The sequence below is a fragment of the Pyrgilauda ruficollis genome, unplaced genomic scaffold (assembly GCF_017590135.1).
Source record: "Pyrgilauda ruficollis isolate IOZ18807 unplaced genomic scaffold, ASM1759013v1 scaffold74, whole genome shotgun sequence".
NCBI lineage: Eukaryota > Metazoa > Chordata > Aves > Passeriformes > Passeridae > Pyrgilauda > Pyrgilauda ruficollis.
In genome coordinates this window covers 1,498,816-1,513,966 of record NW_024529266.1, presented here as the reverse complement: position 1 = coordinate 1,513,966, position 15,151 = coordinate 1,498,816, and the positions used below count along the sequence as shown (strand labels likewise).

General features: G+C 42.5%; 1 protein-coding gene across 2 annotated transcripts; it reads right to left on the bottom strand.

The window, feature by feature from the left end:
- Window positions 1-1,694: 1,694 nt before the first annotated feature.
- Window positions 1,695-14,767, bottom strand: ENC1 (ectodermal-neural cortex 1). 2 transcript variants are annotated; one of them, XM_041486262.1, is made up of 3 exons: window positions 14,704-14,767; window positions 8,272-10,085; window positions 1,695-4,817 (listed from the first exon to the last, which is right to left on the bottom strand). In XM_041486262.1, the coding sequence occupies exon 2, from the start codon at window positions 10,071-10,073 to the stop codon at window positions 8,304-8,306; it is 1,770 nt and encodes a 589-aa protein (XP_041342196.1). In that variant the 5' UTR covers window positions 10,074-10,085; window positions 14,704-14,767; the 3' UTR covers window positions 1,695-4,817; window positions 8,272-8,303. The 2 variants fall into 2 exon arrangements, with proteins under 2 accessions (XP_041342196.1, XP_041342195.1); XM_041486261.1 differs by having other exon boundaries at window positions 14,495-14,723.
- Between the last annotated feature and the right edge of the window lie 384 nt (window positions 14,768-15,151).

Sequence of the window (15,151 nt, the reverse complement as noted above, 5' to 3'; positions counted from 1 at the left end):
ATCAGTCTACCAAGGACCTAAAGGTGATGTCACTCATTGCTCTGGCTGGGACAATGGCACTACACCAAATGGCATTTGGGCATGTTCCCAGGCATAGAACAGACTGTCAGTTCTGCTCAATCATTTGAGAGCCCCAACATGGTTTTGGCCCATGCAAATTTGCACTCCTCTGGAGTGTTCTTGGGTAGGGTTCAGGAGCCAGAGCACTCCAGCAGCCACTCCAAGCAGTTTGCATGCAGCCATCCTGTCTTGCCAGTACAAGAAACTGCTCAAAGTGCTCAAGGCTGTTTCCTGCCAGCTGGCCTCCATGCCAGACCATCCCCAGGCATATTCAATTTACTAGCATAAACAGGGCCTTTGAGACTTTCACAGGTCAGGGTTGATCACCCCAGGATGCTTGATGAAGCTGCAGTCAATGCTAATGAGCTGATTTTTTTCTAATCATTCAAGGCATTTAGTTTCCACACTTACTATGAATAAAGCAAATGCCTTGCAGATGTCTTGTACAGATCATCAGTTGTTTAAAACGTAAATGTAATTATTTTTTTACACTCTCACCATATCAGAGTATAGTATGAGAAAACTTCCAAGCAAAGGAGTCTGAATCCATGACCAGATAGAGTAAGTAACCCAGTGCCCTAAAATGACATCAGGTGAATCACTCCACAGCAGTTTGTTCATGCCCAGTGCTGCTGTAAGCATCCCATGCCCTGGTGAAATCCAAATAAAGGAAACGAACTCAGATTACTGTCCAGCAAAGAGCTTGCAATAAGCACGGAAACTAATTTAACCTTACCTTGCTCTGTGGAAAGGCTGATTTCTTCTGGTATTCTTCATATTTAAAGAGTCTCTAAGTGTCCCACTCCCCCAGCCAAAACTGATGGCAAGTATCTCAAATACAGTTTAACCAAGCCATGCCAAGGCCAGAAAGTAATTTAAAACTATGGCCCCAACTCTTTGGAACAAAGAAAGACCACAAAGAAACCTGTGGCTTTTCACAGGGCAGCTGCAGGAGTTTTAACAGAGGTAATTTAGAATATGTAGGAAAACTTGCTATTTTCTATCTGGACAGTGTTTAGCAACACTTTCAGGCCAGACAGGTGCTAAGTCAATGGAGAAAATCAATAGCATTAAAATGGTATTTAAACAAAAAAAAACAAAACAAAACAAAACAATCAAAAAACATTAAAAAAAACCAAAAAAACCCAAAAAAACACCCAAAACTAAGAATGTATACATGAAAATATAAGTAAGATGAAAAGTTCAAAGAGTCAAAGAGTTTGACTATACAGGTATATAGAACAATTGGAATGTTTTACGTGCAGCCAGGATTTTCTGACTTGAGAATAATTAGAAAGGATTCAAGATGCCTAATTCCACTTCCAAGTGGTATCAGGCACTAACTAAACTATACTGCAAGCACTAACAAACTTGCATTTCCTGTTCTTAAATGTTTTGAGGCTCTCCGAATTTTAACTGCTGAACTTTGAGATAGAGATCATAGTAAGAGCAGCAGAAGAGAACAAAGGGAAGGAAAGCGCAGCTGAAGCAGAAGCTTAAACCAAAGCATTTAATTGCATGTTGCTGATGTGCTTCTTTTAAGAGGACATAAAAAAGGGCATTATAAAGGATTCAAAGCATTTAGTGGTGAGGAAAGAGGGGAGGAAGAGACAACACTTCAAATAAACATTCCATGGAGAGGAAATATCTAATAATTTATTGACCTTCAGTTTCACATTGTGAAAAAAAGTGAGTTTTACAAAATCTTAAGACGTAGTAGCAAACAACATAGACATTTTACTTCTTCACTTGCAGTTTTCTTTTAGCACATGAACCACATCTTCAATGGCCAGGAATGGGAACATTATTCTGTTCTAATCACTCTTATTCAGACAGGTGTCAGACATATAGAAAAGGGGCTGCACAATTATACCAGAAGAGGAAGGCTGTCCTTTGTTACATGTTTCTACAGTAACCAGCCTGCAAAATAAGAGGAACCTTCCCATCTTATGCCAGGGTTTTTGTGTGCACTCTGCTGTGAACTGCTTCTAAGTCTGGGGTGTTTTGCAGGGCTGAAATGGTCAAATAGTCAGCCAGAATTCCCACAACAATTCATAGAGCAAGAGCCTCATGTAGTCCCTGCAGAGCCAGAGGCCCACCCTGACTTCAGTTTCCTTCAGCCTACACACAGGAATTAATTGAGGACTTGAAAGCAGACCACAAGTTTGGAAACAGCTGCAGAAAATTCATCCCACTTTTGGAAGCTGAATGGTTCTACAAAAAACAGATTTCATAAGCTAAATAGTCAGATGCAAGGCAGCTTCACCTCTGGACTCTGATCAGCTTGACAGAGAACACATATCTCAAAGCTATATGTCCCTGTTCAAACACAGGGGCCTCTGGGGACCCAGTTCTCTACTTCCTGGTACCTTATGTAGTTGCTAGTGCCTGGGGAAAGGACATGCAAAACACAGGAAGTCTGATTTTATGGCTCTCTTCACTCCTGAGAGTGATCCACAAGATGAAAGGCCAACAAAAATTCAAGGCTGTTTGCTCCAACATGGGAACCTGTGCAGGTACAGGGATATAGAAAGGAGACCTATCCTAATCTGTTTCCCTATTGCTAAAGGTCATCTAAGTGGGGAACAAGGTTAGAGAGGCAGTGGGTTTAAATACTTTTTTAATCTATCACTTCAAGGAATCAGTTTCATCAGTGGAACTACAATTTTATCACATTTAGCCGGAACTCACCCTTTTAAAAACTGCAAATGACTGCTTATTAATCAATCTTCTCTCGGTATTCACAGAACTCCAAATACTTTATTTCTGAAATGTAAAGAGTCTACTCCAAACAGCAAATCAAACGTAAGGCAGCGCAGAGGAACTTCCAGTGACCAATGTAAACACTTTCAGATGACAAAACTTCCACAAATACAGCTACATCACTTCCACACAGAGAAAGGCAAGCATCACAAATGTGACTATTTTTGTTTTGCATGCACACATGCAGCTGTTTACTTATACCACAGCACACACCAACCATGTTACTGAATGTGCCAGTTTAAGTGGGCTCCAGAAACATTTAAGAAAAAACACAATACAATACAAGCTTCATTACAAAGATCTGGCAAAGAAAGTACCTGTGAAACACAAGCTTCTGAAATTCCTAAGAAAAAGAGTAGCTTCATCTCTGTCCAAAGACCAGAATAATAAGAAATAATTTTGTTTAAAAATCAAAGTTTGGTTTCTCAGGATTATCTGAGGCTTCTGAGCAATCAAGTGATTAAAGACACACCTGGATAACAAAAATAAAAAGCAGCAGAGTCTGAGGGCTTTTTTTTTTTTTTTCTTTTTAAGATAAGAGGTTTGAAATTCATTTTCTATCCCCATAAGAATTTTTCTAGAGCACTTGGGTCTTTGACATCTGGCCACTCAGATGATCTGAAATCCAGATGGATGAGGCAATCCAGTCAGTGCAAAATTGCTGCTCTTTCTTCCTCTTTTTTTTTTTTTTAAGACTTCATCATTAACCTATGTTGAGGTTTTCTTTTTTTTTTTTTTTATTCTTGAATCACCATTCTCCACTCCTTCAGGACAATGTGGCTATATTGTAGGTAACCCTCCTCCAACCCAATAAATAAATAAATAAGTTTGGACAATGACTTCATCTGGGCTTGGTATCCAGAAGCTCTTCCACAGTATTTACGTTGCAATCAGGAAGCTGCACAAAGCGAGTGTTGCAAGAGACTTTGGCTATTTCCAGGTTAGAAATTGAAAGGCATGACCAACAAATGAAATGTTGCAAGGACACCATCTACAAGACACACCACATGCAACCTGGGGAGCTGGTGGCCTGAGAAAGTGACCTCCATGGCTTCTTCCTTTAGTACACGTGTAATTTAAAATCCTGTCTTGTAGTCCTTCCATTTCCGACTGGGAAGCCACTCCTCCCTCTCACCTCCAACTGTTACCCAATAGTTTTCTTTCTTTGTGCAGCAGAGCAAGTCAGCAATCACAATATGTGCAAAACATACAATTCACACAGGCCCTTGCAACATGAAGACAATTGCAGGCATTGTTTCAGCATGCAAGCACTGAACAATAAATAACTATATCTACAAGTAACATAACAGGAAAGGGACAGACTGAATTATAAATACAGGGAAGAACAGGAACAATGAGCATTTTGGGGCTGTAATGTTTGTTCCCCACTGTTGCAAAAACATTTCACCACTGGACTGGTCCTTATGAAGCAGAAGGTCACTTACTGCACACAGGACAATGCAACACAGGGTGTAACAGATGCTGTAGGCACTGCCCACAGGCAAGCACACTCCAGTCAGCAGAGTTCAGCAGCAATGCCGCTGTATCTTCATTCACAGCAGCATCTTGCTGTTTCAGACCTGGCCTGCTGCCCCTGCAGCTGGCTCTGGCACTTCAAACCACCACAAAGAGAGGTGACAACCATTTCGAATTTCACATAAAAACAGTGGGGTCCATGGAAATCAAGTGATGTGTGGTGCACAGCTAAGAGAAGCTCTGTCAGTTTTTTTCATCTTTGAAGGGCTGATTAACACGGGCATTAATCCACAATTACTAGCACAAGGACCAGATCAGAGATTTGTCCATTCATATTTAAACCACATGTTGAAGTACTGAAGACAGGGGTTTCTTCTCCCATTCCTTCATGTCTAGGTTGGATAATTTACAAGGTGCAGATGATTTTCTTCAAATGCAAGAAACGCTGAATGATTTTTCTTCATTAAAACTTCTCCAGATCTGAGGTTCCAATTATCTTCTCCAAATAAAGGAGTAAACTAAAAGAGGTGGAGAAGAAGTGGAGGGAAAGGAGAGAGAAATTACTTAAAAGGTTTTGCTGCAACAATATACCATAAGATTTTTGTTAGATGTCAAAGAAAATCTAAAAGCTAGGCTTAGGATACAGCTCAGTTGATGGGCTTCCCGGCCCGCCCTGAACCTCAAGGTTTTTGTGCAATAGCCAACTACTAATACATAAACAAGTCAAGAGCATAATTATTTAGGGTCAGATTCTAACTTTATTATTCTATTAACATTGCTCTGCAAACCATCCTATTGACTGCAAAAAGATTGACTAATGTTTTGGTTATAAATTCAGTCACTTGAAACCTAAATCAAAGGCCTGATACACTTCAAAGTGATAAGCCTCTGTATCCTGCATATTTCCACATTTTTATGTTCCCCCAAAATTTTAAAAAGTTTGTGGACTTGTTTTTAAGCAAACAACCTTTTGTAACTTCTCTTTCACAAAAATCCACATGAACACTCAGTGCAGAGTTTTTTCTATACCTCAGCCAAAACCAACCTGGTTGGAGCAAAGCAGAAGGGAAGCTCAAGGTGTCTTGTCCCAATACCTCTGTTCGCCTAAACAAATTCTGAATTGAATTTACTCACAACAGAGAAGGCCATAGAATTCCCTTACTTAAAATACATCTATTCTTCATTTAAGCAGAATTCTGTTTAATTTCTTTTTAAACAGCAATACCATCCACCAATAAATCCATCCTAGAGTCCTTTATAAAATCAATTATTCAATGAGAGACTCAGCCTTTGGATGCTGAGATTGTGCAGCTTTTTCACTGTGGAGCTGTATCAAAATTCCAGCTTCCAAACCATCATCAGTTCATCACAATAATTTCTGACAGCACTGCTAGAATTTTAGAAGGCAAATCCAACTTCATTACAATGCAGATGAGCTCTAGTGCACTCACAGATCCTTTGACACACCACATCTCTCTCAGGCTGCGATGTCTAAGAACAACAGAGAACATGCACAGGAAACAACCCAGCCTACGTAACAGTCCACAGTGTTTTTACAAGTGTGGGCTATTTTTTTAATGTCTAAATAAAGGGTCCACCCAGTGTTGATTAGTCTTTTCTAGGCATTCCTCAGTATAGCATGACACTCTTCCCATCAAAACAGACTATCAACACTGAAATCAAAACAGTGTTTCTTGTCATGGGATGAACTTAAAAAAAAGCTATAAATAATTCCAAAACATGGAAAAAACCCTACCCAAAACTCCCAAGTTTGAGGAACAAGACAAAGCAGACTGAAGTCTTCCTAAAAACTGTCAGATTGGGGCCACACAGCACCATGAAAACAGTGTAATCACAAGTAATTTCCTTTTTGGCCCTCCCACCCACTGACAAAGCAGCAGGAGTCAGTAGGAAAAAAAACAACCTACTTACTGGATGAGCACACAGCACTGGAGAGATTTCAGACTACAGCTACATTCAGTTATCTTGTGTGCTAGTTAATCCAGATATCTTGTGTGTTAGTGAAGATAAAATAATGGCTTTTAACAAGATACTGCAGAGTAAAGCAAAGCTTTTTGCACCGTTATATTCGGAGAACACTTTTTCAAAGTAAAACACTCCCTCATGCACTGTAAACTCCAGAACAATTAAGTGAGACTCAGAAGAGTAAGTCAATATTTTTCTTGGCACAGACCTGAGTCCGGGCATTCAATACTATTCTGATAACACTGAGAACTGCATAAAGTCAGTAATAATACAAATTAACTGAAGATATCGAGATGTAGTTCCCAGCTAGGGAGGAAGCTGACACACAGAAATGAGGGCTTCCATTTGCTGTTGGGGGGCAATTACAGCCAGTAACCAGGACCTGGTAAGTTTCTAGAGTTTGCTCTGCTTTCCAAAGAAAAGTCTGGAAAAACAAAGTAGGGAGAGGGCAGAGGGCAGAATGTTTTCAAGGCAAACAACCACCTGAGAGCAGAGCATCGTGGCACAACACTGCCCAATTTCACAGTAGATTTCAAAGCTGAGCTGCTGCTTTGCATGGGCCCAACCTTGTATTGTTTAATCAATCAATACTCACAGTCAACTGAAAGACAACTACAGAAGTAACTGTCTGCCCTGTCTACACTGCCTCAAAGACCTTTGGGGTTTGCATTTACTGCAAGAGTCAGGCAAATGTCTACTGCTGCAAAAAACACCAAAAAACCTTCCCCATGATCTGTCCCAAACAGTAGAACCTAGAGAAGTCTTCACACACAAGTTCTTCTTCCTATATTCTGGAGAACCTCTTCAGTCTGAACTTTTAGGTAACCCAGAGGCATACGAATAGCTTGATTAATTACTGCAACTGGATTTATTTGCCTTTTTCTTATAACCTGTCTGTCTTCATGGGTACAATATACACTGCTCAAATCCAAAAAGAAACTACCATTCACAGGACATTGATTATTTAGGATCAAGGACATCACTACATTTAACAGTAATTATTAACAATTAATGGCAGTAACTGATTTTGTACTAAAGGCACAAGGAGGAAATGGGGAATAAAAGCAACACAACACAAATGGGAATCTACCAGGTTTGTTGCAAAATACACAGATGAATAGCAAAAATCTTCCCCCCTCCTCCCAAAAATAAGAAATGGACAACAACTCATCAAGCAAGACCAAATTCAGACTTGCTTGTGAGAAGATACAATGCTGAAGTTGCATCTGGTAAGAACCTGGCCGATTATGTATAATTAAATTGTTTTGGAACAGTGTGTGCAATAGACTAGTAATTATTTCAGGCTGCAATATTAATTACATATCTTCCCGACACTATACCTAGTTCAACATATATAAGCATAAGTATTTTGAAAAGTCTGTATTTTAAAGCGTTACAATGGAGAAAATGCAACCTTAGTCTATGAAGATGCAATCACACTGTCTAGGGGAGATTGAAAACTAGGCCTGAACTCCCTGTAAAACACCTGTCTTAAGACAGCAGCTTTCTCTAAAGGCTGTCTACATGAAAATTCAAGTGAATTCACTATCAGGCTTCAGATTCAGAATCTACTGTATCTTTTTCGGGTACTGCTACTATTAGGTCAGAAAGTGACCTAGTCTCAGTCATCAGACAAACAGCAGTGGAACCTTTGTTTAGCATGTATTTAGTACTTAAGAGCCAGAGTCAATTTTCAAAAGATTATCTGCATTTCCACACAAGTTGAAAATGTTACTTTTGCTCAGTCCTTACATCTAAATCATACAGGAAAAGTCTTGTAAAGGCGGGTGCACGATATGTAGCAAACTACTTCCAGGATCTGGCGCTGTCACAGACGTGGTGCCCGGCTTACAACAGCCTGAGAACGTGTCTCAGGTGGTCCAGATGTAAAATTGCATTCGACATCCTCACCCCTCCTCAGAGCTGCTGCTGATAAGTTTTTTGAAAAGCATTACTACAGTGAAATTCAAAGGTGTTATTTCTTACCTGATAACTTGTAATTGCCAACATATACACAATTAGGAGGGGAGGTGCTTCCATGTGCTGACAAATGCCGTGGGAATTAATGAATAGGGCACAGTTGTTATGCTGTTCCATACATCTAATGTGGGATCGTAGCAGTCCAATGTCTTGCACCTCTGAATGCCAAAGTAGCCTCCAACCACATACAATTTGTTTCCAGATGCCACTGCATGGCAGCTCATTCGCTTCGCTGTCACATCTCCCACCTTAGTCCACTGGTACGCCTCACTGTTGAACTTATAAGCAGAGCATGCAGAGAATTCAGTATCTCCACCCATAATGAAAATCTGGTTTCCCAGAACAGCTGCAGCTGTGTAGCGCCAGGGCTGGGGGCAGGTGGCCGGTACAGTCCATCTGTTTTCACACTGATCATAGCACTGGACTTTGGGCAGCTTGTCATGGCTAACACTGGTACCACCAAAAGCAAACAGCTTCAGCTTCGCACTGACTACAGCTGCATTGCTTACTCCCTCTCGCAGTGGGGCAACCATGGTCCATTTGTTGGTCACGGGGTCATACTGTTCTACTTGCTTTAGTGACACTGAAGGGGAAGCTGGAAGGCAACCAGTTGCTGCCGTGTGCCCTCCTACTACATACAAACAGTGCTTAAGTTCAGCAGAGCCATGGCCAAACCTAGCTACCAGCATGGGAGCGGCCTTCGACCACTCCTCATGAAGGGTGTCATACACCCAAACGTCTTTGGAGACTCCATTTTCTGATCCTCGTCCCCCAGTGATATACACTTTGCAGCCTATGGCACAAGCACTGAACTCTTTCCGTGGGCTTGGAATGTCAGCCTTTGGAATGATCTCCTTTGCCTTTTGATCCACCAAATACAGCTTGTCACACATAAAGGTTTGGCCACCCAAAAGAAATAGTGAATGGCCAGTTTTTCGGGGTCTGGCACACAAGCTGGTGACCACTCCATCATTCTGTAAGATCTTCAACTTGCATCTTATTGATTCTTCTACAATCTCCTTGCTTTTCCTTTGCTTGGTGACAAGTTCTTCCATGGCCACATTCTCCATAAGGTATATAGCTGGCAGGAGGGCCAGTCTCACTGTCTGCAGTAGCTCTGGCAGGTAACAGTGACGCTTACTCAGGTCATAGCTGACCCAGTTGATAGCCGATTCATATACCAGCCTTTCATCTTCAGTTTCTAATTCTTCACTGGAAAGGAGCTGCACTACCATGTCTTTTGGCAGTTGCAGGAAGTCTTCACTTTTACTGATACTCTGGAAGTTGCTAAGGCACATCCTCCAAGAGAGCTCATACAGCTTGGTACACTGATGAGCATCTGACAGCAGCAGCATACCAAGACAGTTGGTGGGATGAAGGTTTTTCTCCAGAAACTCCGCACAAGCATCCCGAATGTCCTGAAACTCCAGCATGTCACCAGCCTCCAGCAGTGACTCTGCATTTTCCTCATTGATGATAACTCTGGAGGAATATGCGTAGTCCAGAAGAAGCTCCAGGACTTCTGGGTGAATAGAATTGTGAAAGTTGACTTCACTGTCCTGGCTCTCTTTCAGTCCTCCGCTGAACATTGCTTCAAAATAGCGGCTACAAGCAGCTAGAACTGCTCTGTGGCAGGGGAAAGACCTGTTTCCAGCATGGAGAAGTACATCTGTAAAGAGACGCTGCTGACGCAGGAGGTTTAGGTGAGTAAGGACACTATCAGCATAGGATGACTTGTGGAACAAGTATATGTTTATTGAGCCAGTACTGGCCCTGGACTTGCGATTTTCATGCATGCTGACCGACATTTTCTTTCACACCTATAAGCAAAGAAAAAATTTAAAATAAATAAAAGTCAAGATCATTACTAGTTTTACATATCAAAAACTGTGTATATTATTCACTATAGGATGGGGGAGAAAAGGCCTTAATTTACAGGTGAGTGGACAGAGAATTACATCTCCCTTTGGCATGCATTTATTTTTTTGTAAGCTGAGATTCATAAATGACATAGTCTAAATTTGTTGCCCAAGAGCAGGTTTGTCTTGGGAAACCTGATCTCCAACTTTCATAGCAATACAGTAAGCAAGTAAGTTGGAGAAAGAAAATTAACCCGGACTGATTTTCTCACCCTTCCCCAACCTAGACCAGCTGATTCATTACATACATACACATGCACATGCTTGAAACATTCTCCTGAACTGAATCATAGCAGGAAGAGCTACCAGACAGAATACCTAAGGAATGTCAAAAGCTGCACAGAGAACAAAAACCTACTAATCCCATTAGGAAGCTTCCCTTTGGTATAGTGATTCCATACGCAGCACAAAATGAAAAAAAAAAAAAAAAAGCCAACCCCAAACTTTAAAATAAAATCCTGGTATCAAACATTTAGACTTGTATAACTGTAAAAAAAATTAGGATTAGTAAATTCTACAGATTCCACCCTTATACCACAGAATTCAGTGTCTGCTTGTTATAGTGATATAACATACACATAGGCAGGGTCAGCAGAAAAACATGTTTTGACCACCAGCTGAAGTCACTGAGACACTGCCTCTGAAGCCATCTGGAGAGTCAAGTCCTCAGAGCTTAAGCCATTACTCATTCTGAACTTTTGAAGAGGCATAAAACTATCCTACCCCATGCTGCCTTACTCCTAACAAACAAAACCCTACTCAGATCCTGTTTAGAGGTGAACGTTACTGTTACCTGCCATAATATCCAGGTCTAAGTTAAATCTGGAAACTTGCTGTGATTATACAAAGAGTCAAGTCAGAATAGTATGGAGTATAGGGTAAGGGAGGAATATTGGCAGTGATATAAAGCTAATGGCCAAAAAGCCACAGTGCAAATAGTAGGAGATGAAACACAAAGAACTCTGTGCAAGCTATGGCTGTGACTGGCACTGAAATAATCTCACTTCTCTCTCTTCAAACTCTTTTCTCTTCACAGAGAAAACTCAGTGAAAGTCAAGAACCAAACCTGACTAATTACGATGCTATTTGCATGTCCAGAGTACCTTTTGCTGCACTTTTAAATAAAGAGCTGGCCAAAAGGTCTATCTGGAAAGCATGCAATGTCCAAAGTCAGAGCATCAGGGGCCACTTGTGGAGGTTTTTAATGTGGATTTACTTTGCTCTCACACAGACATTTCCATATACTTAAGCATCTTTAACCAATAGTGAATTGTAGAATTTCATTTCCATACTGCATGCTTCAAGATAATACAAGAGCTTTACAAGCCTCAAAACCAGCATTTTTAATAGATGCATTTTTCTAGATCTATATGACCAGGAACATTGAGAAAATCGAAACCACACGTTTAATTTGGACAGCAGGCTCCATTTCAGAACAAGCAATCTATGTATATGGAACATGCAACACCTGCAGTCTAACTGCAGCACAGACAGTACTGTCCTCTACACTCTCTGTGCCAATATCATTGATTCACCATATTGAACAACAGCAAGTCTATGTTTCACCTTTCCCTTCAGTTACAGCAAAAAAAGCCCTTAAACCCAACTTAAAGTAAAAATAGAGAGACAGCTTACTGTAAAACTACTATAGTCCACTTCTTTTAATATGAAACAAAATTTGCCCTATGAAACTTAACTGGGATTGAAAATAGCAAGCAACACTGCCCAATATACAGTGCACTATCCAAAGTCCTCCAAAACAGAGAGCAGTCCTACACATCAGAGCTACAAGGCAGAGTATCTGTCTCACTCTATCATTTTCTAAGCAAAAGCTTAGAAAGGGATCATATCAGTGCTCCCTAGGCCAACCTATTAGATGCGCTAAGCACAGAACAACTCAAGTCAGCTGGTATGTCTTCAAAACACAAACTCTTTTACAAGGAAAATTAAATGACCTTTAATGAAGTTGTATTGTCTGGCAAAAAAAATACCCAGATGGCACTTGAGTCTTGAGCACTAATCTCAGACTAAAATAACCCACTTAACCTATAGCCAAAAATAAGATACTGACCATTTACAGGTTGAAATCTCCTGGAACTGAAGGATTACAGAAAGGTCATGGCCTGAAATACTAGTATACAAGCAGTTTGATGACACAGTAAGAAGCTGAACACTTTACTGTCATATTTTTCAAACTTTTCCAGACTCTTTACTGCCTTAAATGCTGTTATGATGGAAGGCACAGTATTCACTGGATCTCTACAGGAAGGTTTTCCTCACACTGAGGACTTACTCTTTCAAGGTTCCTCACCAGGGAGCAGGACGGGAGCTCAAAACCCCACTGATCAGAGACAACAGAATAACCAGTATCTGAATATGCTCACTGCTCCCCACACTCCATTCCAGTTAACTGAATGTGAGAGTAGACATCACAGTCTAGGCATGCCAGGATCTCTATGAAAACACAGGTTCTCTTCTTTGCCCCCACATATTGGGGGAATTCAGAGTTTACTGAAAACTTTCTTTCATCATGCACACAGGGTTCAGGAATAGGGCAGGTACAGTTCATATCAGAGGCTGCCGATTCAGGGATTTAGATCTTTCACCAGGCTCTGCACTCCCATGAGCAACACTTGTTCAGCACCATTCAGAACGAGCCCATAACCACAACAAAATAGAGGCAAACATTAAAAAACCACCCTGCAGTTATGCATACAGTGGAGGCTAGTGAACTACAGACCACATGCAGAGGGGAGGAACAGATCACTGTCTGTTACCCAAAGCCCACCCACAGCCATGGTAACAAATACCACTGTAAAAAAAAAAAAAAAATCAAAAATTTGTATAAAAACCCTTCCCAAACAGCTACTGAATACGGCACTCGGTATTTCACCCTACTATAACAGAAGACTTAGTCTCTTGGTGCAAAGTAGATTTCACATTTGCTGATCTTGAACTGTTCCTGTAAGATTGCCTGTATTATCACAATGTCATCTATTGAGAGGAATTCAAAATATGCCAATTCACATTTAAGATAAGCTAACGTATTTCCCCAAACAGAACAAAGACATATATCTATACGCATCTTCTTCCTCCATTGTTTGCACACGGACTAGCTGAACAAACATCCTTAGAAGCAAGTATCATCATTCACTAACAAGCAGTGTTTCTGTAAATTGCCTGAGTCTCAGTAAATTAGGTCAATCCAGAATCTTGGAAGAATACTAAAATGCAAAAATGACATCTCAAATTTCTCTGCTTGGTGTTGGAAATTATGCAAACCTCAAATACTTCACTTCAGCAGAGGTAATTTACTGTCAGTGATCAAGTGTTCATCTTGAATAATATTAGCCAATTCCCTTCAGGCATTTCTTTCCTTAGAAATAGTATTTGTATGTAAAAGACAAGAAGCGGTCAGTAAATTACAGATATAGATTTTATCTAGGAACAGAGGTTGAACCAAGACTTTGAGTTATAATTATACTTCAACAGGCTACTTGTCACAGCAGCCCAGTAGTAAACACTACTTTAAACAACAGGCTCCTTGTCCTACTTAACAGTTCTACAGCATGCAGGTCTCACCCTAAATCAGATGAAAAATTAAGTATTTTCAAATTACTGATACATCCCTGATGCATGCTCATTTTAATACGACTGTGTAATTACACAGTGGTGATTGCGTTTTTCTTTAGGATCAGTGAAACAGCTGAAAGAGAGGAAATTTACTAATCATCCCACCGATGTAACTAACACCGCTTTCAATCGCTAAATCTGCACCCGATGCTATCAGCGTGACACAGGCAAACCCTGACACTGCCTAAAGTCTTCAAACTCAGTGGCTGCCTAGGACATGCAGCGAGACAGAAAGCAGAACACGCTGCTCCTGCTAAGAATGCACTACAGCTCACCACATGCAAACAAAGAAACGCAACTCTAAATTCCCCTCAGTTCGCCCCATCAAAACGCCTAAATAACTCCGTCTCTGAGAAGAAACTTAATGAACTTCTTCCCAGACTGATATAAAAACCAGTGTGAGAAGCTAAAATGCATTTAGTTTGCTTTATAGAGCAAAACCCACGTGCAAAAGTTTCTGTACCGGCGCAGGGAGAGCAGCGCCGCAGCCAGCTCAAGGAGCAGCGAGGCGCTCGCTCATTCCCTGCCCTGCCTCACGCCCGCTGAGGGATGCTCCGGGGCCCCAAGCGGGAAGCTGAAGCCCAGTGGGGAAGCTAGCAGCCTCCGTAACAGGAGCCCACGCTTTCCAAGGGCAGCCGAGCACAGGAGATAGCAAACCACCGCGAACGCCTACCCACCAGTGCCCCGCTGGTATCCGGCGTTCCGGACAGGGCGGAGGAGGACCGGCCTCCGTCTGTGCCGGGGACGAACAAGGCAGCCCAGCTCCAGCCAGAGACGCACTGCCGGCAGCGCGGCGGCAGCTCTGCCCCCCAGCTCTGCCCCCCAGCTCTGCCCCGCCGCTGCCCTCCCGCCTCCCCTCCGTGCCGGGCGGGCGGCACCAACTCACAGCAGCGGCTGCCGGGCGAGCGCGGCGGTCCCTGGGCGACGCAGCGCCGCGCATGGGAGAGGAGCAGGGCTGTGCCGGCTCGGCGGTGCCGCGGAGACGCGGCGGGCGAGCAGCAGCGCCGGGCGGAGCTGGCGCCGCTGGCGGGAGGCGGGTCGCGGAAGGAGGGCGGGAGGCAGGGAAGAGGGACGGAAGAAAGGGAAAGAGCGGCCGCTGCTACTGCTGGCACGGCGACCGCAGCTCTGCCCCGGCGGCGAAGCGGAGAAGGAGTATATGGGCTGGGGGGCGGGGGGAGGCTTTATGCAAAGCCTGTGAGTGACAGGCAGGGGAGGGACGGCAGGACGAGGGCAGCGCGCTCGCAGTTGCGGTCCCGGCCAGCTGCGGGGAAGGTGTAGTGGGTGTCTGGTGTCTCCCCGGACGGGGGCTGCGGGGTGGCCTCTGCTTCCTGCCT

Excerpts from the sequence above, each read along its gene's own strand:
- ENC1 (XM_041486262.1), bottom strand. The coding sequence starts at position 10,073 with ATGTCGGTCAGCATGCATGAAAATCGCAAGTCCAGGGCCAGTACTGGC.